At 32.5% G+C, this 27435-nt stretch overlaps 1 protein-coding gene across 3 annotated transcripts in view; it reads left to right on the top strand.

Moving 5' to 3' along the window:
* The window catches only part of LOC145277987 (uncharacterized), a 595242-nt gene that overhangs the window by 520162 nt on the left and 47645 nt on the right, over window positions 1-27435 (top strand). For all 3 annotated transcript variants that reach the window (XM_080130127.1, XM_080130128.1, XM_080130129.1), the window contains exons 9-12: window positions 5238-5537; window positions 16057-16123; window positions 21438-21561; window positions 26700-26787. In XM_080130127.1, the coding sequence (XP_079986253.1) occupies window positions 5238-5537; window positions 16057-16123; window positions 21438-21561; window positions 26700-26787 (579 nt within the window). The remainder of the gene's footprint in view (window positions 1-5237; window positions 5538-16056; window positions 16124-21437; window positions 21562-26699; window positions 26788-27435) is intronic.

The raw sequence follows: 27435 nt of genomic DNA, 5'->3' as shown, positions 1-27435 counted from the left end.
TCTCACAGGTCCGCGTACATGAGAAATTACAATTTTTGCAATATGTACATTTTGTCTTGATTTAACGGTTAAATAATAGAAAATCAGCTAAAAATACATAAGAAATACATTATGACACAAGTATTCCTCAGCAAATATTGAAATTTGCATCTACACTAAAAATGCTATGAAATAGGCAAAATCTCACAGGTCCGCGTACCTGGGAAATTACAATTTTTGCAATATGTCAATTTTGTCTTGATTTAACGTTTAAATAATGGAAAATCATCTAAAAAGACATAAGAAATACATTATGACACTAGTATTCTTCAGTAACTATTGAAAATTGCATCTAAACCAAAAACGCTATAAAATAGGCAAAATCTCACAGGTGCGCGTACATGGGAAATTACAATTTTTGCAATATGTCAATTTTGTCTTTATTTAATGTTTAAATAATGGAAAATCAGCTAAAAAGACATAAGAAATACATTATGACACTAGTATTCTTCAGTAAATATTGAAATTGGCATCTAAACCAAAAATGCTCTAAAATAGGCAAAATCTCACAGGTCCGCGTACATGGGAAATTACAATTTTTGCAATATGTCAATTTTGTCTTGATTTAACGGTTAAATAATGGAAAATCAGCTAAAAAGACATAAGAAATAGATTATGAAACTAGTATTCCTCAGCAAATATTGAAATTTGCATCTCTCACAGGTCCGCGTACATGGGAAATTACAATTTTTGCAATATGACAATTTTGTCTGGATTACATATTTAAATAATGGAAAATCAGCTAAAAAGACATAAGAAATACATTATACAACTGGTATTCTTCAGTAAATACTGAAATGTTCATCTAAACCAAAAATGCTATAAAATAGGCAAAATCTCACAGGTCCGCGTACATGGGAAATTACAATTTTTGCAATATGTCAATTTTGTCTTGATTTAATGTTTAAATAATGGAAAATCAGCTAAAAAGACATAAGAAATACATTATGACACTAGTATTCTTCAGTAAATACTGAAATTTTCATCTAAACCAAAAACGCTATAAAATAGGCAGAATCTCACAGGTCCGCGTACATGGGAAATTACAATTTTTGCAATATGTCAATTTTGTCTAGATTTAATGTTTAAATAATGGAAAATCAGCTAAAAAGACATAAGAAATACATTATGACACTAGTATTCCTCGGCAAATTTTGAAATTTGCATCTACACTAAAAACGCTATAAAATAGGCAAAATCTCACAGGTCCGCGTACCTGGGAAATTACAATTTTTGCAATATGTCAATTTTGTCTTGATTTAATGTTTAAATAATGGAAAATCAGCTAAAAAGACATAAGAAATACATTATGACACTAGTATTCTTCAGTAAATATTGAAATTTGCATCTAAACCAAAAACGCTCTAAAATAGGCAAAATCTCACAGGTCCGCGTACATGGGAAATTACAATTTTTGCAATATGTCAATTTTGTCTTGATTTAATGTTTAAATAATGGAAAATCAGCTAAAAAGACATAAGAAATACATTATGACACTTGTACTCTTCAGTAAATATTAAAATTTTTATCTAAACCAAAAACGCTATAAAATAGGAAAAATCTCACGGGTCCGCGTACATGAGAAATTACAATTTTTGCAATATGTCAATTTTGTCTTGATTTAACGGTTAAATAATAGAAAATCAGCTAAAAAGACATAAGAAATACATTATGACACAAGTATTCCTCAGCAAATATCGAAATTTGCATCTACACTAAAAACGCTATAAAATAGGCAAAATCTCACAGGTCCGCGTACATGGGAAATTACAATTTTTGCAATATGTCAATTTTGTCTTGATGTAACGGTTAAATAATGGAAAATCAGCTAAAAAGACATAAGAAATAGATTATGAAACTAGTATTCCTCAGCAAATATTGAAATTTGCATCTACACTAAAAACGCTATAAAATAGGCAAAATCTCACAGGTCCGCGTACATGGGAAATTACAATTTTTGCAATATGACAATTTTGTCTGGATTACATATTTAAATAATGGAAAATCAGCTAAAAAGACATAAGAAATACATTATACAACTGGTATTCTTCAGTAAATACTGAAATTTTCATCTAAACCAAAAATGCTATAAAATAGGCAAAATCTCACATGGGAAATTACAATTTTTGCAATATGTCAATTTTGTCTTGATTTAATGTTTAAATAATGGAAAATCAGCTAAAAAGACATAAGAAATACATTATGACACTAGTATTCTTCAGTAAATATTGAAATTTGCATCTAAACCAAAAACGCTCTAAAATAGGCAAAATCTCACAGGTCCGCGTACATGGGAAATTACAATTTTTGCAATATGTCAATTTTGTCTGGATTACATATTTAAATAATGGAAAATCAGCTAAAAAGACATAAGAAATACATTATGACACTAGTATTCTTCAGTAAATACTGAAATTTTCATCTAAACCAAAAACGCTATAAAATAGGCAAAATTTCACAGGTCCGCGTACATGGGAAATTACAATTTTTGCAATATGTCAATTTTGTCTTGATTTAATGTTTAAATAATGGAAAATCAGCTAAAAAGACATAAGAAATACATTATGACACTAGTATTCTTCAGTAAATATTGAAATTTGCATCTAAACCAAAAACGCTATAAAATAGGCAAAATCTCACAGGTGCGCGTACATGGGAAATTACAATTTTTGCAATATGTCAATTTTGTCTAGATTTAATGTTTAAATAATGGAAAATCAGCTAAAAAGACATAAGAAATACATTATGACACTAGTATTCCTCGGCAAATTTTTAAATTTGCATCTACACTAAAAACGCTATAAAATAGGCAAAATCTCACAGGTCCGCGTACCTGGGAAATTACAATTTTTGCAATATGTCAATTTTGTCTTGATTTAATGTTTAAATAATGGAAAATCAGCTAAAAAGACATAAGAAATACATTATGACACTAGTATTCTTCAGTAAATATTGAAATTTGCATCTAAACCAAAAACGCTCTAAAATAGGCAAAATCTCACAGGTCCGCGTACATGGGAAATTACAATTTTTGCAATATGTCAATTTTGTCTTGATTTAATGTTTAAATAATGGAAAATCAGCTAAAAAGACATAAGAAATACATTATGACACTTGTACTCTTCAGTAAATATTAAAATTTTTATCTAAACCAAAAACGCTATAAAATAGGAAAAATCTCACGGGTCCGCGTACATGAGAAATTACAATTTTTGCAATATGTCAATTTTGTCTTGATTTAACGGTTAAATAATAGAAAATCAGCTAAAAAGACATAAGAAATACATTATGACACAAGTATTCCTCAGCAAATATCGAAATTTGCATCTACACTAAAAACGCTATAAAATAGGCAAAATCTCACAGGTCCGCGTACATGGGAAATTACAATTTTTGCAATATGTCAATTTTGTCTAGATTTAATGTTTAAATAATGGAAAATCAGCTAAAAAGACATAAGAAATATATTATTACACTGGTATTCTTCAGTAAATACTGAAATTTTCATCTAAATGAAAAACGCTATAAAATAGGCAAAATCTCACAGGTCCGCGTACATGGGAAATTACAATTTTTGCAATATGTCAATTTTGTCTTGATTTAACGGTTAAATAATGGAAAATCAGCTAAAAAGACATCAGAAATACATTATGACACTAGTATTCTTCAGTAAATATTGAAATTTGCATCTTAACCAAAAACGCTTTAAAATAGGCAAAATCTCACAGGTGCGCGTACATGGGAAATTACAATTTTTGCAATATGTCAATTTTGTCTTGATTTAATGTTTAAATACTGGAAAATCAGCTAAAAAGACATAAGAAATACATTATACAACTGGTATTCTTCAGTAAATATTGAAATTGGCATCTAAACCAAAAACGCTACAAAATAGACAAAATCTCACAGGTCCGCGTACATGGGAAATTACAATTTTTGCAATATGTCAATTTTGTCTTGATTTAATGTTTAAATCATAGAAAATCAGCCAAAAATACATAAGAAATGTATTATGACACTAGTATTCTTCAGTAAATATTGAAATATGCATCTAATCCAAAAAACCCTATAAAATCAGCAAAATCTCACAGGTTCACGTACATGTGAAATTACAATTTTTGCAATATGTCAATTTTGTTTGGATAGAATATTTAAATAGTAGAATATCAGCCAAAAAGACATAAGAAATACATTATGACACTAGGTTTCTTTAGTAAATAAGTAAATTTGCATCTAAACCAAAAACCCTATAATATAGGCAAAATCTGACAGGTCCGCATATATAAGAAATTTCAATTTTAGCAATATGTCAATTTTGTCTTAATTTAATCCTACATGAGAATGTTCAATTGTTGAAATATGTCAATTCTGTTATGCCTTAATATTGAAAATAAAAATAATTCAAAAGTTTGTAAGAGAAGACACTGTTACACAAATATTGTAAAGTTAATATTGAAAATAGCTGCTTCAACAAAGCTCGGTAAAATAGACAAAACTCTACCTGATGCCATATATTATATTTGTTAACTTTTGTAATATGTTTGTTTTTGTTTTTTATGTTGTATTAGCAGAAACTACATTAGAACTACAACATGAAACTAGCATTTTTAAGTTTATATGGAAAATAGCATCGAAACCAAATTCCAAAACTTTTACTGTATTCTTATCATTCTAATGTAAAATAAAGATTTAATCTTAAATCCTGACATGAGATAATTAAAAATGGTTTCATTTCAGGTACTTACACAAATATTTTATTTTAATTAGTTGATCATTTTTCTGAATCTCAATATATTTGGTGTTCTTTTTTAAATTGAACACGTAAACCATCTTTTACAAGTTGTTTTGTACTGTATTTCTATCATCCTCGTGTAAAACGCAGAATAAATCCAAAAATCTTAAAGTACAAAATCGCGACATAGATTTGGTTTTGCGACATGAGATTTGGTTTCGATTCAAGCTGATGAACCCAAGTCATATAGATATTTTTTGAAATCGCAACTTTATAATACATAAAAATCGATAGAACATTAACTCTATAAAAATATATGCAAAATCTGCAAGAATTAAAATATCATATTTAAGCGTATTTTACGACCAGGCTCTGTCAGGCGGTCTTGCTAACTTGGATAATTTTTTTTTTTTTTTAATTCAATTTTCATCCCAAATTTCTTTTTCTTTTTTTTTTTTTTTTGCAGCGACTTATTTTGACCAACGGTCAAGCAGGTTTTGTTGGAAATATCCCATCAGATTTTGATCAACAAGCAAATCTCCCTTCTCCAACACAGATATCAAATTCAAACTTTGCAGAGCCTTCACATTTGGTTGATGCATGCGGTCAGACATGCAATGAACCTAAAACGGAACCATCACAAAGTGCAGAATTAACTGGAAAGTCTTTTGCTGATCAATCTAATCAAGTTGATTCTGATCGCACCAAAAGTAGCCGGCCGGTGGCTGTGGTGCCAGCTGCCATGAGAAGCAGCTTTCAAATTGGTGTAAGTTTTGCTGAACTTCTTTGATATTTTCTGAGAACTGTCCATATTTTGATATAATTTTTTTTACAATTGAATTTAAGGAAATTAAAATAATAATAAAAATAATCTATATATTAATACGATAACGTGAGTGTCATTTTCTGTGTCACTTTTACATCCGGGTCATTTAATTGTTATGCACTTCCATTTCTTGTAATAATTAATTTTACCAAAAATTCTTCATTAGTTTTGGTTTCGGTTATAGCTGATCGCAATTTTTTTATAAATAATTTTACTAAGAATTCCTCATAAGTTTTGATTTCGGTTTCGATTATAGCTGATAGCACCTTAGTAATATATTTTTTCAAAATAATGTTATCAAGAATTCTTCATAAGTCTTGGTTTCGGTTTTGATTTTAGCTGATGGCACTTTAGTAATATATTTTTTTATAAATAATGTGAGCAAGAATTCTTCATAAGTTGTGGTTTCAGTTTCGATTATAGCTGAAGGAACGAATATAAGTTTGGGATTTGGTTTCGATTCAAGCTGATGAACCCAAGTCATATAGATATTTTTCATTTTTTGAAATCGCAACTTTATAATATATAAAAATCGATAGAACATTAACTCTATAAAAATATATACAAAATCTGCAAGAATTAAAATATCCTATTTAAGCGTATTTTACGACCTGGCTACGTCAGGCGTTCTTGCTAACTTGGATAATTTTTTTTTTTTTTAATTCAACTTTCATCCCAAACAAGGCACAGTGCCACTTTGAAGGAGGGGGCTACTATTAGGGACATAAGTTGCATGGGTATTATGAAGGAAGATGAGTAGCAAGATGTCTGTTAACATTACACTTGAACTTCTGCATATCAGTACAGTTGGGAAAGCAGAATCCCGAAAGGGAGTTCCAAAGTCTAGCAGTTCTGGGGAAGAAACTATTGTAGTAGAATGCTTTCTTACACCTAGAGATCTCTACTGTGAAGGGGTGGGATTTAGCTGTTTGTCAGGTTTGTCGGGGATATTCACGTCCAGGGGGTACAAGTGCTTGTAGTTCATTAGAGCATTCATCATTAAAATACTTGTGCAACATTTTGTCAATGGGACAGAGGCTGAAGCTCAGATGACCTATCAGGTTGCCAACTCTCTTTTGAACCCTGTCCAAGAATGAGAGACAAGTAGCAGATGCAGCAGCCCAAATGTGACAACAGTACTCCATACTTGGGCGAATGGTGGCCTTATAGAGCTACAGCATACTTTCAGGCATAAGTAGCTTTCTAGCACGGTAGAGAGAGCCCACCTTCGCAGCAGCCTTGGCAATGCTCTCAATTCATCTATTCCAGTTCATGTTCCCTGTAAACGTTAGGCCGAGGAGTTTAAAGGAAGTACTTTCGGGTAATGTGTTCTTGGTCATTGCTATTGGTGGTAGTGAAGGTTTCTTGTAATTATTGAAGGAAACAAGCTTAGTCTTGGTAGCATTGAATGTGACCATCCATTTTTGTCCCCATTCCACTAGAGGTCATCCTCTAGTATTTTTGCCATTTCTTTAGATATGTGTTCATTTGTTTTCCCCTCGTGCCTGTTATAGAGAGTGGTGTCATCAGCAAATATACCTATCTCAGAAACAATTTTATCAGAGAGGTCATTTATAAATATCAAGAATAATAGACCCCTGAGGTACTCCCGCATTTATATCATATTGTTTAGATGTACGACCGTCGAGGACAACCTGGACGGTCGTCTTACTTAAGAAGGATTTAATTACATTATGTACTCTTCCAGTGATACCATATGATCTAATTTTCCTTAGACGACCGTTGTGCCATACCCTGTCAAAAGCCTTAGATATATCGAAGGCTACTGCTCTACCCTCCCCTGTTTTGTCCAGTGAACGGTATATACGTTCAGAAATACTTTTACAGTTTTAACAAAATAGCTACAATAATATCAGAGCATCTCCATTTATGCTGAATATCTACAGAATACCAACATCAATATATTACATATGAATCAATCCCCTGTGGAATTTCCACAGGTCCCACGAGTAAGTTATTTATCTATATATAAAATGCATAAGCAGCGCGCGCATTTTTGCATGCCGCAGAAAGTTTTTTTTTCGCTGACGTTCTCCGGGGGAGGGGGGTATTATTTCTTAGAACTTTTTATATACTACGATTTGCGAACGCATGGCGCGTCTAGATTTATTTACATCGACTTTTACAAAATTCTTGCTATTTCATCTTCTCTCGTGTTTGTTTGGCTTTTTCATATAAAAGCCAAACTAATCTGAAGCGAACGCATGATTTCCGGCTTTTGTGCCGGGAACTTCCAGAAAGCAAAGAGGTTTGATCAATGTGAGGGAAACCCCTTATATCAGACAATTGCTTTTCATTTGGACACTCCACTTTTTATGCGGAGTTGTGTCCCCCCCCCCCCCAAACAAAACCAAAAAAATTACTGCAAAGCCAAAGTTGTGGAAACAAAACCAAAAAAACTGCCTCACAGCAAAAAGTTATGTGCAGGATTTCATTCCCTCTATGGCGTGATGTTTGACCACATTAAATTCACGCACCTGCCTTGTAAGTTTTTAATCGTTAAATGCTTTTCAGTTACTCTCCCATCCTGGCCGGGTGGGTAAGATGCCAGTTCTTTTTCCCTTTCTTTTCCACCTTCGCGTCAAGGCTTCAGGTTCGAGCCTACCTTTCTACCAAAACTTTTTTTTCTTTTACATCAACAAACACACGGGCAACGCCGTGTTAGTTTTTTTTTTCATCATGTTCGCTGTTTTTTTATTATTGTTTTACGATTTTTTTTAAGAAGTTTAACATTGTTGTTTTATTTTATAATATTTTTTTATTTTTGTTTTATGATTTTTTTAAGAAGTTTAACATTATTGTTTTATTTTATAATATTTTTTTATTTTTGTTTTACGATTTTTTTAAGAAGTTTAACATTGTTGTTTTATTTTATAATATTTTTTTATTTTTGTTTTACGATTTTTTTAAGAAGTTTAACATTGTTGTTTTATTTTATAATATTATTTTATTTTTGTTTTACGATTTTTTTAAGTTTAACATTGTTGTTTTATTTTATAATATTTTTTTATTTTTGTTTTACGATTTTTTTAAGTTTAACATTGTTGTTTTATTTTATAATATTTTTTATTTTTGTTTTACGATTTTTTTAAGAAGTTTAACATTGTTGTTTTATTTTATAATATTTTTTTATTTTTGTTTTACGATTTTTTTAAGAAGTTTAACATTGTTGTTTTATTTTATAATATTTTTTATTTTTGTTTTACGATTTTTTTAAGTTTAACATTGTTGTTTTATTTTATAATATTTTTTTATTTTTGTTTTACGATTTTTTTAAGAAGTTTAACATTGTTTTATTTTATAATATTTTTTTATTTTTGTTTTACGATTTTTTTTAAGAAGTTTAACATTGTTTTATTTTATAATATTTAAACAAGGTTATTACTTCGCTTATTCTTTAGTTTCCATTTTGTTTTGATATCTCCCCCCCCCCACCTAACACACACACCTCCAAACACCTGGGCACCCCCGCTAGTCTATAATATATAAAAGCAAAAATGTGTGTATGTATGTTTGCTTTTTGTGTATGTCCGAGAAAGGCATTTTTCCGAGAAGCGACCAGTTGGCTCACTTCTTCTTAAAACTTTTTATATTACGTCTAAATGATAATATCTACGAGTTAACAATGGAGGTCGCCTGTCTATTTAATTTGCCTGAGTTTGAAAAGCTAAATATTCAACATTTTTTGATCGATGCGTGTGGATTGGGCTTTTTCATATAATAATAAAAGTGAAAGAAAACTTAAGACATTGTTCCCGGGAACATCCAAAAGCAATCAGCTTTGATCGATATGGAGTTTCTCCTTATATCAGACTATTGCTATTCAATTTGGACAATCCCCTTTTTGTGGGGAGCTGGTTTCTTGGGGAAACAAAAAAAAACTAAAAGAAAGCTGCCCCACAGTAAATAAAAGTTGACCTCATTAAGTACGGGCACCTGCCAATTCTTAATGCTTCAATAAATTCAAACATGTTTCTTTTACTATTTCGTGGTGCCCCAGTGGTTAACATCATGCGTTTTTTTTTTTTTTTCACACTTTAATTTCCAACTTCGCCTCAAGGGTTCGGGTTCGATTCTTCATACTTACCTACCAAAACTTTTTTTTAAATTTCAACCCCTCCCCCCTGACACAAACACCTGGACAACGATTTTTTATTATTCTTTTGTTTTGATTTACCCAAAATCACACACACCTCCAAACACCCGGGCAACGCCAGGTACCCCCCACTATTCTATTATATTAAAGGTAAAATGGTTGCGCACGTTTTTGTATGTCCAAGAAAGGCTTTTTTCCTCAGCCTTCCTTATACTTTCTAGATCGTATATCTCCGATTTGCGAACGGACGTCCTCTCTATTGATCGAGTTGTAAAAAAAATCCCTCGTGTCCAGTGTTAGTTTGTCTTTTTCTGTATAAAAAAGCGAAACTGATTGAAGCAAATGTAAGCGCCTTCCTGGCCAGAACGTCTTGAATGTGATTAGCTTTGATGAATGTGGGGGGAAACTCTTCATATCAGAGAATTGCTATTCATTTGGACACTGCCAGAGTTCCCCCTTTTTTTGGGGTGGGGGCTGGTTTTCCCCAACATTGTTGGGAAACAAGTATGGTAGAAAGCCGTGTTAACTGGCCTCCAGCTAAATTTAAAAACAACCTTCATTTCTGCGCTTGCATAATTCTTAACTTAATTACTAACTCGTTCATTTCGCTATCCACGTAATGGTTAGCGGTAATCCCATCATGCTATAGCATAATGGTTAACCACTCTATGTTTTCGAGTTCGATCCCACCTCTCTCTCTCTCTCTCTATCTTTTTTTTTTAATTTTTTATTTCGTCTTTAGTCACCCAGCCAAAAGTTAAACAGCAGCACGCATTTTTGTATGTCCCAGAAAGGATTTTTGTGGGAGTTCTCCAGGAGGTTACATTTATTTAGAATTTCTCTGATACTACCTAGATTATAATATCTCAGATTCGAGAAGGGACATCGTCTCTAGATTTATTTTGATCTACTTTTAAAAAATTTCCTCTATTCCATCCTTTCACATGTTTGTTTGTCTTTCCCGTATAAATAAAGCAAAACTGATCGAAGCAAACACGTTTGACAGCCTTCTCGGCCAGGACGTCCAGAAAAGCAATTAGCTTTGATCAATGTGGGGGAAACCCTTCATATCAGACAATTGCTATTCATTTGGACACTGCCAGAACTCCCCCTTTTTGTGGGGAGTTGGTTTTCCCAAACATCATAAGGAAACAAATAAATAAAACGGCAGAAAGCTTGCTTAAACTCATTTACTTAACTTTTTGATTGACATTTCTAAATTTGAAGACTTTTCACTTCCTATTGCATCGATTCTATGTTCTCAACAACCCTCACTCTGCACCTCTATGTTCTCAACAACCCTCACTCTGCACCTCTGTTCTCAACAACCCTAACTATGAAACTCACTATGCAACTCTATGTTCTCAACAACCCCCACTCTGCAAATCTATATTCTCAACAACCGTCACTCTGCACATCTATGTTCTTAACAACCCTCACTATGCTACTCTATGTTCTCAACAACCCTCACTATGAAACTCACTATGCAACTCTATGTTCTCAGCAACCCTCACTATGCACCTCTATGTTCTCAACAACCCTCACTATGCACATCTATGTTCTCAACAACCCTCACTATGCACATCTATGTTCTCAACAACCCTCACTATGAAACTCACTATGCAACTCTATGTTCTCAACAACCCTCACTATGAAACCAACTATGCAACTCTATGTTCTCAACAACCCTCACTATGAAACTAACTATGCAACTCTATGTTCTCAACAACCCTCACTATGAAACTCACTATGCAACTCTATGTTCTCAACAACACTCACTATGAAACTAAATATGCAACTCTATATTCTCAACAACCCTCACTATGAAACTCACTATGCAACTCTATGTTCTCAACAACCCTCACTATACACCTCTATGTTCTCAACAACCCTCACTATGAAACTAACTATGCAATTCTATGTTCTCAACAACTCTCATTATGCACCTCTATGTTCTCAAAAACCCTCACTCTTCAACTCTATGTTCTCAACAAGCCTCACTATGAAACTCACTATGCAACTCTATGTTCTCAACAACCCCCACTATACACCTCTATGTTCTCAACAACCCTCATTATGAAACTCACTATGAAACTATGTTCTCAACAACCCTCACTATGCACCTCTATGTTCTCAACAACCCTCCCTATGCAACTGTGTTCTCAACAACCGTCACTATGGAACTCTATGCTCAACAACCCTCACTAATAACCTCTATGTTCTACACAACCCTTACTATACACCTCTATGTTCTCAACAACCCTCACTATGAAACTCACTATGCACCTCTATGCTCTCAAAAACCCTCACTATGAAACTCTATGTTCTCAACAACCATCACTATGCAACTCTATGTTCTCAACAACCCTCACTAATCAACTCTATGTTCTCAACAACCCTCACTAATCAACTCTATGTTCTCAACAACCCTCACTGTGCACCTTTATGTTCTCAACAACCCTCACTATGAAACTAACTATGCAACTCTATGTTCTCAACAACCCTCACTATGTAACTATGTTCTCAACAACCCTCACTATGCACCTCTATGTTCTCAAAAACCCTCACTATGAAACTCACTATGCAACTCTATGTTCTCAACAACCATCCCTATGCAACTCTGTGTTCTCAATCACCCTCACTATGGAAATCTATGTTCTCAACAACCCTCACTATGAACCTTTATGTTCTCAACAACCTTTACTAGGTACTTCTATGTTCTTAAGAACCCTCACTATGCAACTCTATCTTCTCAACAACCTCACTACGCACCTCTATGTTCTCAACAACCCTCACTATGCACCTCTATGTTCTCAACAACCCTTACTCTGCACCCCTATATGCTCAACAACCCTCACTCTGCACCTCTATGTTCTCAACAACCCTCAATCTGCACCTCTATTTTCTCAACAACCCTCACTATGAATCTCACTATGCAACTATCTTCTCAACAACCCTCACTATGGAACTCTATGTTCTCAACAACCCTCACTATGAATCTTACTATGCAACTCTATGTTCTCAACAACCCTCACTATGCAACTCTATGTTCTCAACAACCCTCACTATGCACCTCTATTTTCCTAACAACCCTCACTATGAAACTCACTATGCAACTCTGTTCTCAACAACCCTCACTATGCAACTCTATGTTCTTAACAACCCTCACTATGAAACTCACTATGCAACTCTGTTCTCAACAACACTCACTATGCAACTCTATGTTCTTAACAACCCTCACTCTGCACCTCTATGTTCTCAACAACCCTCATTATGCAACTCTGTGTTCTTAACAACCCTCACTCTGCACCTCTATGTTCTCAACAACCCTCACTATGCAACTCTATTTTCTCAACAACCCTATGCACCTCTGTGTTCTCAACAACCCTCACTATGCACCTCTATGTTCTCAACAACCCTCACTATACACCTCTATGTTCTCAACAACCCTCACTATACACCTCTATGTTCTCAACAACCCTTACTCTGCACCTCTATATTCTCAACAACCCTCACTGTCCATTGCACTTGGCTGATATACTCTTCCCTTTATTTACAGTGGTAACACACTTCTTATTAGTAAAGACAGAAGTTTTCTTGACTTACTTCATCTTCGTTTCTGAATTTTTGAGATGAGGATCTGTTATTCATATTATTTGTGTTCTTCGGACTACTGTTCTCATCTTTAGTATCGTTTTCCCAACATTTCAGTCGATGTAACCTTCGACCTTCTTCAGGTTTATTTTGTTGATCTCAAGAATGTTTCTGTTGAACTCAGGAATTTGGATAGAATTTTGAACGGAACGCTTTATTTACTTCATGTCCCATCAGCCATGACTGTACAGAGGTCGTAAGTAATTCGCAATTGTATTTTTCAGTCGCCCACACTTCAGGAGAACATCACTTTTATAATTGATTTTTTTTCAAGTACTCTAATCATTGTGCCACGGGTCCTTGTACAAATTTTGTGAGCCTTAAACTTATTTTATTTTTATTTATAAATACCAGTATTTGTTACTAATTATTATTACTGTATATATTTATATATATAATATTGTTATTGTTTACTCATTACTGTATATATTATCTATTATTTATAATTAACAGTTCCCATATCATGTTGAATTCTATACTAAGTCTACTTAGTGATTGATTGTTCAAGGCTCCACCCGGAAACTCACCCCAGTTTGTATACCATACATGAAGGGCTTGTCAGAAAAACTTCAACAAATATGTAATCCATATGACATCAGAACAGTATTCAGAAGTGATTCAGCTCTTCGGAAACAGTTTGTGCAAGTCAAGCCCCCTACAGAAAAAAATCATGACTAAGAACTGTATATGAGATCCCATGTATATGTGGAAAACTATACACAGGTGAGACATGTCGTCCACTAAAAGTATAGTTAAAAGACATTACTGTAATACATGGAGAGATTGAAAAGGCGGGTATGGTTAATTATATATAGTGGGGAAAGAGAAACCATTATGGGATGAAGCACAAATGATAGGTAGAGAATTACGGTGGAGACGCCTCAAAGAAGCAGCCACATATGCTTGGTAACAATCAATTACTAATAGACCTAGTATAGAATTTAGCACAATATAGGAACCATTAATTATAAATAATAGATATGGTATACAGTAATAAATGGACCAATAAGCAATAATTATATATTTATTTATATATATATATATATATATATATATATATATATATATATATATATATATATATAGTAATAATAAATTTTAATAAATAGCAATATTTATAACTAGAAATAAAAAAGGGTTAAGGCTCCCAAAATTCATATTAAAAAAAAAATCAATTATAAATGTGATATTCTCCTGAAGGTTGAAGGTTCAATTCTTAATGTGGGCAGCCGAAAAATACAATTGCAAATTACTTAAAGCCTCTAACCAGTCATGGCTAATGGAACGAGAGCCCCCCGTAAAGTAAATAAAGGGTTTTGTTCAAAATTCTGTCCAAAATTTCCAAGTTCAACTGAAACATTCTTGAGTTCGACAAGATACATCTGAAGAAGGTCAAAGGTTATATCATGATATTGAAACGTGAAAGTGACACTCAAGATGAGAACAGTAGTCTGAAGAATCCAAATAATACGAATTACTTCATCTACTCCTAACTCTTACAATCACACTAGCACCTGTTTTACCCTGTTCTCTAATGTCATCATTAAGGTAACAAATCGTCTGAATAACCTCAACAGTTTCGCCATCCAGATATACAAGGGACATTCCAAAAGTAATGCCTCCTATTATTTTTATTCCATTTGAATTAAGTAGAGGGTATTACAAATTGCATTGTTATGATGACTGAACTTATGCATTCATAACCTGAAAAGTTTCATCTCTTTGTTTCAGATATTGACCAATGGTGGGATTCAAATTTTTTAAGAGCAGGTTCTAAGAAAATGTTAATAAGAATAAAGGATCTACTATAATGTAGTTATGAATAGGGGTTTACGTAATTTTAACAACCGGTTCGCCGAACTCATAATATTTTAAGCACCGGTTCGCATGAACCGGTGCGAACCGGTTGAATCCCATCACTGATATTGACGATGTGAGACTCTAAGAAAGCAACCTCTGTTATGGACGTGTGCCAGAAGCATAGATGTGTCATTGAATTATTCCATAGAGGAAAAGAGAAAAAAATTGAACAGATTAACATTCACCGGCGCCTGTTTAACGTTTATGAAGCTGATGCAGTTGATATTAGCACAGTTAAGAGATGGATTCGTTGATTGCAGAATGGCAACAGAGATGTGAGTGACAAAGTGCATTCTGAACATTTATGACCATGTCATTAAAAGAGGCTGGCAAAAGTACATCAAGAATGATCATGACTATGTAGAAAAATAAATTCTGAAGCACCAAAGGTTGCTTGTTTTAAGGGCACCTCTCCCATCGTCATAGCTCTCCAACGTTTTAGTTTTTGAGTTGAAAAATACTTTTGGAAGGACTCTTGTCCACATCTCAGTTCTCATTGATTTCCATTTTATTTTGGAATTTGACTTAAAAAAAAAAAATGTTTCTTTTAAAAAATTTTAATTGAATAAAACATTTTTAATTTTGTTTCATTTTTAGTTTTTCCTAATTTTACTTAAATTAAAAAAAAAAATAACTTGGTTTTAAATATGGCTTCATTTAATTTTTTTAAAAAACATTGCTTTTTATTTTAAGTTTGATATCTTAATCATTTTTTTAATCTTTAAATTAAAAGAATGATTATTTTTATTTATTTATATTTTTACTTTTTTCTGTTTTAATGTGTTTTATTATTTGGTCTATTTTTTTTTTTTTTTTTTTTTTTTTCAGTACAATGAGATTCCTGACTATGAACGCATCCGAGTAGATGAAAAAAGGAAATGGTTAATGGAATTAGGTGAGTCACTCCCTGTGAAAATCTCTTTCTCCCAAACATTGATATATATATATAAAGCTGAACGTGTGTGTGTGTGTGTGTGTGTGTGTGTGTGTGTGTGTGTGTGTGTGTCTAATAGGCTCCTATATGGGTGACTATTATAGAAAACTGATCACATATAATGATAGAAGATGTATCGAAACACAGGAATGGGTATGTTTGATCTGGCACAATGATGATTACTTAAAATTGTGGGGTCTGCATACGTGCCTGGTCCACAAAGTATGGAAATAAAAAATTAAAAAATTAAAAAAAAACGTTTACAAGTGTTTTAGATGTACATAATAATACTTTGATAAGTATGTTTTAACTTAAATAGGGATGGTATAAAAAAATTGTAGGGTCTTCGTTCGCACCTGGCCTCCATAGAATGGAAATAGGCACAAACTTTAATAAAGACTTTTCATATCTATCTGCATAAGTATACTTTGATAATTATGTTTCAGTTTGAAGAAATATGGTATGATAAAAATTATGGGGTTTCCGTTCGTGCCTGACCTCCGTAGAATGGAAATATGTCACAAAGTTTAACAAAGTTTTTTTAATATAGATCCACAGAATATTGTGATAAGTGTTTATGTTTGAACAGGTATGATATAATAAATTATGGGGTTTATCTATTTTATTTTTACTTTCATCATATTTTGCTTTGGTTTTGATACCCCCAAATTCGAATCTATTTTTTAATTTATTTTTTTTATTAACGATCCTGTTGTATTTAATTGTTTTGCTTATCTAAGCAGTGAGGGAGTTATCTGCCCTTTGTTTATTTTCTTATCCCCTTTTATTGGGTGAGGGAGGAAACATTTTTTGTAATTATCATTATTATTAATAATAATAATTTTATTAAATATTTAAATATATTTTCCTTTAAATGTTTATTAAATATTTTTTGCAATACATTGTAGTCTACATTGCACTATAAAGAATTTACTGTTGATTTTATAAAATTATCTGTAAATAATGGCTTCACTTAAAGTTTAAAATGCAAGAGTTAAGTATCATGGTTCAGTTGTGCTTTAAACAGAAACATTCATTCTTACACGCCCCTGTCATATAAAAAAAACAACTGTTGATTTTATGAAATTTATTTTTACATAATCACTTGAATTAAACTTTAACATACAACGGTCAAGTATCATGGTCCAATTGTGTTCTAAAAAGAAACATTCATTTTGAACGCACCCCTGTCTTATCCACAGTTGATTTTATAGGCTGGGCCTTTTTGCTTGTGAAGTGATAAAACTTCTCAAATGTACATGCGATGTTAGGTTGTATAAAAGTGTTAACTTTGGTTAAAATCGGATTTACTTTAATTGAATTTTTTTTTTTTTTTGATTATTGATTTTCGATACCTATCAGATACATTCCGATACAAAACCTTTGTAAGAAAACTCCCAGACACATCAAGTACCTTTGTGTGAAATTAAAAAAAAAAAAAAATACGCCCAGCCATTTCCGAGTTCGTAGGGAACGAACACACACAAAGTTCCTTTTATATAATACTAGCCTGGGTGTCCGGCGTTGCCCGGGTGTTTAGAGGTGTGTGTTGACCAAAAAAAGTAGTAGTAGGCAAACCCATATCGGGAAGGAGGAAAAGAATTGAAAAAAAAGTAATGTGTTTGCCATTGCGTCCCTCGCCAAACCGGAAGTGACGAAGGTTTAAATAAAGGCTAGTCAATCGAAAAGAGGGGAATGACTTTCGAAGATATCGTCGAAAAAAAGCTACCCTCCTTGTAGAAAAGTGCCCAGTTGAGGGTGAAGGAATTAATGTTTTTAGCCAATTTTTCAATATTTGTCATCTGAAGGGTCGAGCTTCAAAACAATACCAATGTTGTGAAAATCCATTGCGTCTGTCGAAAGTTTGAGGCAGGCATACATACATACATACATACATACATACATACATACATACATTTAAACAAACAGGTGAGATTTATATTATAGATTATGAGTAGTATGATATATAATAGATTCGTTCGAATTCTGTAAAATACAGTAGTTTTCTAAATCACAAAGACATTTGCTGTGGCAAAGACGAATAATAAAAGATTATGATGGCAGGAGAAAAAATAATAAATAATAAACACTCATCATTCCTCAGGTAAATTGATTTCGTCTTTTCGTTTTTTTTTTTATGGTCATATAAAAGTAAATAAATACATTTGTATCAAAAAGATTTTAATGTTTCTATTAATTAGTGATGTGACGGTTCTAATTTTTTTTTTCTTCTGATTCTGATACAATTGCAAATTCTGTTCAAAACTCATTATTCTTATATAGTGTCTGATTCAGCCTCTTTTAAATTTTTTTAAATCGTTAATTTAATAGTTTTTTTTTATTTGGCAAAAGTGATATATATATATATATATATATATATATATATATATATATATATATATATATATATATATATATATACTGGGTGGGAATTGGGGTATATTTTCACAAGTAGTAGATATTTCTAGTCCTTGTCTTCTCAAGTGGTTTCTCCACAATTGATTAAAAATAATGAAGCAAATGATTGCTATCTCTTTCAAAACGAAAACTATTAAAAGATAGTACTAGTTAAATAAATTATTTAAAAATGAAAATGCTGCAAAAAGAGAAAAAAAGGGGAGAAAAAAAACTGTCCTCTTTTTTTTCTTTTTTTTTCTCTTCAAAGATTATATTATGCTTCTAACAAATAAATTGTGAAGGTGGTGTAGTGTCCACATTGACACAGTCTAACTTCTACTTCCGGTGTCATGCATTCTAAGAAAGTATGAAAATGTATGCCTTACAAATTTTAAATTGAACTGGATTAGTGAAAACGTATTTTTTTTTCGTACAATATTCATTGGTACGAGAAAATGGTAAAAAAAACATATATATATATATATATATATATATATATATAACAAATAAATGTTATCAAAGGCAAGATAAATTACTCTTCTACCTATCTAGAAAAGTTTTTAGTGGTTTTACTCACTTTAAAATGTTTATTAGGATTGAAAAACAAATAGTGCCTAGCGTTAGGTGAGAACAAGAAAAATGGCTGCGAATTGACACCTCAATACTTGAAGTTTCGGTAATGACTTAAAAATAAAAGTAAAACAAAATACTGTCAGAAACCCACAAAAAAATGTTTTTGTTTTTTTTCCACTGCTGCTGTTTCAGGGTGTCCACACGTAATCACTTAAAAAAATATAATTTCATTTTTGGAGGGAGGATAAAGTGCCATTTTGACCATGCCATTTTTTCCAGTTCTAAATTTTCTATTGCCGTTCGTGTTTAAAAAAATCAAATTGCTACAATTTTAAATAAAGCAATATATAGTCATGTTGGGACAATTACTCAGAATTATGAATCTGTAAAATCGGAATATTTGAGGGTAGCAAAATCGGTATTGGAAAAAGTTGTACCGATTTTCCGATGCCAAAATGATTCCTTTAATTATCTCTTATCTCTTTTATTTGATTTTGTTTAAAGCTAAATCTTCCATTGCTGGTAATAATGATAAAATAATAACTATTTATTGATTTTTAAACCACCAGTGAAGCTAAAATCGTTAGTATATTTTTATGCTTAAGAAAATATTTGCACATGTAACATATGCGATTTTACAGTAATCAGAGAAAAATACAACTATATAGAGTTAAATATTTAGAGATTTATAAAGAATCAGAATTGGATTGGGAATTTAGTACAGAATCGGTAATTATATCAGAATCGTCCCATCACTAATATATTTACTTTGTGAAAGAATAGCTTACACTTTTGAAAGAATATTAAGCTTACACTGACAATTATTTTTACAGAAGAAGAAAGTAATTTTTTTCCTTTATAGTATTGATGATCATATAAAAATGTGTATGCAAAACTGATCTTCCATTTAAAATTCTAGAATTGTTTTTCCCCCCAATGCTGCTGTTTGCGGGTGTCCACAAGTAATCGCTTAAAAAAAAGTATAATCTCATAATGCTACCCCCCCCCCATATTTTTAATGTTTCTTTGTATATTTGCGATGCCATTTTAATTTCTCATGTTTTTTTTATGTTTTGGTTATTTTGTGACGTTCAAATCAAACTTCGTCCATTTTATTCAGCATAAAATAAAAAATGTTTATATGCAATTTAAACCCTGATCCTTCAATACAGAGTAAAAATTATGATAAATTAATTTCATTTTACTAGTTTTTTTCTTGTATTTTTTGTTATAGGCATCGAAAATTAATGTTATACCTATATAAAAAGTACTATGTGTGTGTGTGTGTGTGTGTGTGTGTGTGTGTTAGTTCGTTCCCTATGGACTCGAAAACTGCTGGGCCGATTTTTATGAAATTTTCACAGGAAAGTACTTTATGAGCCTGGTAGTGTTCTTAAATATGTTTTATATCGGAATGTCTTTGATAAGTATCAATAATTGAAATAATCCAGTGAAAGAAGGAAAAGGCGCTTTTGACCAAAGTTAACACCTTACACATCACAAGTGCATTTGAGAAGTTTTATTACCACACAAGTCGAAAGGCTCGACATATAAAATCAACAGTAGTTTTTTTTTATATGACGGACGCATTCGAAATGAATGTTTCTGTTTACAGCACAATTGTACCATGATACTTGACTTTTTTGTTTTAAACTTAAATTCAAGCCATTATCACTGCAAGAGCAATAAGGCCATGCATCTAAAATCAACAGTAGGTTCTTCGATATGACAGGGGCAGATTCGAAATGAATGTTTCTGTTTAGGGCACAATTAAGCAGGATACCTGACTTTTGCATTTTAAACTTTAATTTAAGCCATTATAAATAAAAATAATTTTATAAAATCAATAGTAGGTTCTCTACAGTGCAATGTAGATCACAATGTATTGTGAACTTAGTCACTGCGAGAGGCATGTGAAGCTTCCTCTCAGTGCACCATGATGGATCCCCAACTAGAACAGGAAATCAATCGATTTGATTAAAAAATATACGATTTCACAGATTTTGATGACAATAAAAATATGGGAGTGTGAAACATTCGTTGATCATCATTCAATCCCGGGCAACGTCGAGTCTCCTTGCTAGTAGCAATTAGTTTTATAGATGAAGAAAGAGTAATTTTTTTATTAGTATTGACCCTGGAAGACATTTATTCTTGCAAAATAAATATTATTATTAATAGTAAATTATACAGATTGATGTAAAAATCACCGTGGGATTTCCATGGGGTCACATTAATAGTTATGAATGTTTGTTGACTGAGAGATTTCTTAAATTAATTTTTTTTTTTAACTTGTTTTGCGTAGAGAAACAAAAAGAAGAGCACAGGTTACGTAAACAGGACGAAAAAGAAAAAAATAATTTACTCCTTGACAGCAATCATTTCACCCAAGATGCATCCTTCGTCACGCAAAGAAATGATGGTCAGAGGTAAGTTGAATTATTGTTAACAACAAAATTGTCGAAATCAGAATTTCCCCAAGCTTTTACAGATTGATGCTTCTTTGGTTTTCCTCTATATGCACCTGCTTAGCTTGTTTATATTTCAAAATAAAGCCAACAATATTAAACATGAAAATATGTACTTATGCAGAATAGGGATCGTGTTATCATCAGCATATTCCGGACAAGTTATGGAAACCGCCCGAATATGCTGAGTGAAAACTTTGTGTATTTTTTTTTAAATTTCTTTTATTTTCTATTTTTTATTTATTTATTTATTTTTTTTATTTATTTATTTTTTGCGAGAAGGCTGACCAATTCAAAAAGGTGCCACACAAAGACTTTTTTTCTGAACATGGCCAATGTTTAAAACACTAGCAAACAGTTAAAAAAAAATAAAATAAAAATAAGGTAAAAACAATTATACAAAGATCATTCCAATTTTTTTTCTTTTTAACTCTAAATGTTGAAGAGCTACAAAGGCATGAGTTGTACCATTAAACAAGCGATCTTTTGTGCTCCAGAAATTATCTTTCTACATAATCACCACCATTCTCAATGAACTTTTGCCAGGAATTCAATGATGCGTCTCTGCTTCTGGTGCTTGGCTGACAGTAGTTGTTTTCTTAGAGTCTAACACCGTCAGTATCTGCAATAGAGAGATGAAACTTTCAGGTCATGAATGCATAAGTTCAGTCATCATAACAATGTAATTCACAATCCCCTCTCATCGATTCAGGTGGAAAAAAAGGAAGGAATTACTTTTGGAGCACCTTTCATAATAAAAAAACAGTCATTGTATTGTAAGTTCAATGAAAAGAAAGTACCTCTGCAATTTACAGACTGTGCTGAAATAATATGATTAACTATTCTGTACTTTCACTTAATTATTTAATAGACAAAAGATAACATAAAAAAAATTATTTAATAAACAATTGTCAGTTGCTGCAATTTCATTTCAGCACTTTCCGTCAGTTTATGTAACCTGCCTGGAATATGCTGATGATAACGTTATCTCTATTTTGCATAAATATCTAAAAATTTATATAATAATATGCTAACACACTTCATGTTATTACCTTTCACAAACATTTTACAAAATGAGATCTTCCGATTTACAAAGATAGTGATTTATTGTTAATCTGGTGTTGGTAAGTTAAAAAATCCCGACTTTACCCATTTTAAAATGAATCATTCCAAAATCAAATTGTTATAGTCAGCTAATGTATTTCCTAATTTCCGGTGTAGCGGTGACAAGGCAAATCAGTTCGTTCACTTTTATTGTTCTCCAGCATTTCTATTGTGAAGCGATTTGTTGAAATAAAATATAAGAAAAGGACATTACTGAAAATTATACAATAAAAATTAACAAAATTATAAAAAGATAAAAAGAACGCAATTAGTCTTTATTTGCACTTTTAAAAACAAAATTTAAAAAATAAGTTATATTTTAATTTGAAATTTTATAAGAAATATGAAATTATAAAAATAAGTTTTTTTTTTCTTAATTTTAAAAATAAAAGGTTTTTTATTTGAATTTATATAATATATGTTTATGAAATTATAAAAAATAAAAAAAGAAAGTTTGGAAAACGTAATAAAATAGAGTACATGCATAGGGGAGTTATAGGCATGACAGAAAAAAAAAAGTGAAGGAACTGATTTGCCTTGTCACTGTTTCTGGTAGTGCTATGCCGGAAGTTAGGAATATGTTAGCTGACTATAACCAATTATGTCATTCTGTTGACTAAAACAAACAATTTTAAAAAGTGAAAATTGTATTCAGTGACAAATAAAACAGGAATGTGTTTACTTATAAATACCAAAATGCAAAAAAAAAAATGAAATTACAACTTCTTTTCTTTTTACAAGTGAATTATCATTTATCAGTGCCTGAAGGCCATTCAAGGATAATGGGAAGTAAGGTGGTCAGTAAGACAATAGCATAGTGACTGGTAGTGATGGAAATCAGGTAGAATTTTATGATTTTACCCTTTATGACTTCGTTGAACTAATTTGTTCAGTCATAAATAAAGGCAGAATTGATTTAAACACGCCTTGTTCAGTATCTCGGTAGATGCCAGATACCTTCAGATTGTAACTGTCCATTGCTTACATTCAATATGCCACTATCTTATTCAGATAGTGGTAGATTTCGTTTGTTGTCATAAACACACATTTTTCAAGCACTATGGATAATAATCAAGATAAAAGTTTATGGAATGCAAAAATTCTCAGTGGTATTATTTAATTGAAATTAATTATGAAGAAGAATATTATTTATTAACTCATTTATTGCAGACTATTATCCCCATCTTTCTTAAATGTTGTTTCACAACGTTTCGGCCAACTATTCCTCTGGCCTTCATCAACTATAGATGGCAGTAATTGCTGAGAATGCAGTTAGGAGATTTGGAGTTCCTATCCCGTCACGGTTATCACCTGACGAAGGCCAGAGGCATAGTTGGCCGAAACATAGTGAGACAACATCTAAGAAAGATGAGGATAATAGTTCGCAATAAATAAATTTCTCGGTGGTAGTTTATTGAATTTCATAATTTTTCTAGTTTGAAGAGAATCATAGTATCTTTAATAATAGATATTTTTAATCATTTACATCATAATTCAGATTACAAAGGGTTAAGAAGACGGTTTAACAAAAACTTGTTTACATTGGACTTGCAAGTGATCATGTTTTAGTCAGCTGGAAAGCAGGCCCGCCATAGAGTTCTGCAGGCGGGCAGTTCTAAGAAAGAAATTTTGTTGATGGAATTTGTATTTAGATTTAGACACAGACAGAGAGTGGGGGAAATTGTTGACAGTGGTTGTAGCTAGGTGAGTGTCTGTTGTAAACTTTTTGCAGGGCAGGGGGAGGGGTCATAGATTGAAGCTCAGTCGAGCACATGCCATGAAAATAATGATGACCTATTTAACATGCCTGGTTATCTCCCACTTTGCTGTAAGAACTCAGACAGACATATGCACGAACTTGAAGTCTACATTCAAAACACCCTCCCCTTGACTAGAGAATCAAAACTAGAATCAGACAACCAGGCCTTTATGTGCTTTAGACCTAACCTACAACATAATGTTACCTACTTATATTTTCTCTACCGTTCTCCCTTGACCCAGGATTGTACCCTAATCAACAGAGTCTCTGACAGCATAGATGCAGCACACTTCCTTGATACTAGCATGCAAGTAGAAGTATTTGGTGACTTTAATGTCTGCCGCAGTAATTGGCTTCGTTTCTCTACTTACACGGATGCAGCTGGTAGCATAACACATAGCTTCTCTATATCTCATTCCCTATCGCACACAGTTACGTTCCCAGATCAATAGCACCAACAAGCCTCACTTCTAGATCTATTTCTAACCACAGTTCCCGATGATTGTGTAAAAATGCTCATAGCCCACTCAGGAATGTTGATCATATTGTAATAATAGTAGAAATCGCCCTAAACTCTCCACCCGAAGCTGAAAAAGCCAGTACTCAAAACGACATGTGATCACTGATGGCGTCCCAGTCAGCCTTCTTATAGTACCTGTGGAACAATGTGCAAATGAGACTACTGAATGGTTCAAAGCAGCAATTGAAGCACACATTCCCACACAGAAGTATTTTATCAAACTACACTCTCCACAATGATCCACCTCTGATTGTGCAACTGCTATCGCTCAAAGACAGCATATATTCCACAGACTTATCAGACAGAAGTCCAATACAAATAGGCAAAAGTTTGTAGAAGATAGAAATAATTGTAAAAGAGAAATAGCCACAGCCAAGAGAACGAATTCTGAAGTCATCAGAAAATGTATCAAGTCACAGAAACTAGGAACTTGTAATTTCTGGAAAATTTATAGCAATGTAGTAAATAATGGACATTCCCCCAATATTTAACAACATTGAGACAGCAACTGAAAAGGCAAATCTGCTTGCCCAACGTTTTGCCTCCTTATAAATTTCCTTTTCCCATGTTCATGGTGTCATAATAAACCTAGACATGTTGAAGGCATATGGGCCCGATCCTATCCCTGCTATACTACAAAAAAAGATGCTCCATTGAAGTTGCTCTAGTTCTCTCCAATGCCTTAATGAATCTTGCTTTCCCGACGGCTGGAAAATTTACAGTTTACAAGAATTCTGACGAAAGAACTGACCCACGCAATTATCGCCTCATTAGCCTCCTCCCTCTCTTCACCATAATCTTAGAGTCCTTAATCAAAAAGCACCTCATAGTCAATAAAATTTTATCCAACCGATAGTATGGATTTAGACAAGCCCATTCTATTGCAGATATCCACACTGTAATCTCCACACGTACATACCAAGCACTAGATAAGGCAGGAGAAGCTATGTCAGTAGCCCTAGACATATCTAAGGTATTTCACAGGGTTTGGCATGATTGTCTTCTCATGAAAATCAAATGATATGGTATTGCTGGACGTATATTTAACATAATCAAATCCTTCTTAGATAAGAGAAAAATCCAGGTTGTCCTCGATTAAAGCAACATGATACAAATGCAGGTGTGCCACAAGGGTCAATCCTTGGACCTTAATTATTCTTGATAGTCATAAGTGACTTCCCTGAATATATTTTCTCGGAGATGGGGATATTTACTGATGACACCATGCTCTATAACAGACACAGGGGTAAAACTAATGAACACATATCTAAATGCAAAGAGGAGAAAAGGACATCATTAAAGTGTACAGAAAAGGAAACTGAAACGTTCATTTTGGTTTGAAACAGCTCATACATAACTAGAATTCTTTTAACTAATTAGTCAATTATTTTAAAGATAAACGATTGGACATAGTGTACAGATATCTTAGAGGACATTTCGCTCTTGGTGATTATCAAAGTTTTCTTTTCAGTTATTAAAATACCTTGCCTAACATTCCTTAACTGTAAAAATCTGTTTTTTGTCACCCTTCATATCCAATGAAGATCTATAATATTACAAAACATCATATAGAACGGATAAAGTGATTTTTTTTTTTTTACATTTAAAAAAGATTTTCTATCCATCTTTATATGATTCTGTTGGATATATCACCCCCGCCCCTTTTTGGCACAGATATGAATAAATTTGTGTTTCTTTTTTAAAATTCTTCTCTAGTCACTTGCTGTCTCGTCTCAATTTGCACATGGATCCTGTCACCCAACAGGAATTAGAACTGAAGAAACGGAAGAATAAAGCTCTCATGGTAACAATTCTATATTCTTCTTTATAAGATCCATTCCTTTGATTTGGTAAAAATGTATCTAAAACCAGCCACAAAAATCCAATTTGTTTTCTTTCTTTTTATTTTGTCAGCTGAAGTAGTTGTCTATGCCAAGTAAGCGATCCTAACCATCTTATATATACGTATAATGTCTGTTCAATGTCAATGGACAAAAGAGACCCCTGTAAAGGTAGTTGTGTGTATAATGTGAAGCAATTGCCTGCCTTGGGTCAAGTGGTAAGAAGAGGCTCAAGACTGATTGGAACAATGCTGAGATAAGCAGAGAGCACATACAGAACCTGGAATTTCCAAATAGTCACCCATTTTAGTACTGACTAGGATCAACATTGCTAAACTTTGGTGATCTAATAGGAAACAGTGTGTCAACATGATTATGCCGTATATATATATATATATATATATATATATATATATATATATATATATGTACAACTACTTAATTTACTAACATAAAATTAATATACGAAAGTATAGATTTATGCGTAAACTTTAAGTATTTACTTCAAAAGTGCTCAATACGTAGGTAGAGCTAGTTAGTAATTTATAAAATATATATAGCGATTAAGCTATAGATGGAAGATGGTCCAAAATAATTCAAGAGGCCGAAAT

Source organism: Euprymna scolopes, chromosome 6 (assembly GCF_053919585.1).
Source record: "Euprymna scolopes isolate OS-2025 chromosome 6, ASM5391958v1, whole genome shotgun sequence".
Lineage (NCBI taxonomy): Eukaryota > Metazoa > Mollusca > Cephalopoda > Sepiida > Sepiolidae > Euprymna > Euprymna scolopes.
The sequence above is the reverse complement of the archived record's forward strand: the minus strand, read 5'-3'. Positions and strand labels throughout refer to the sequence as shown.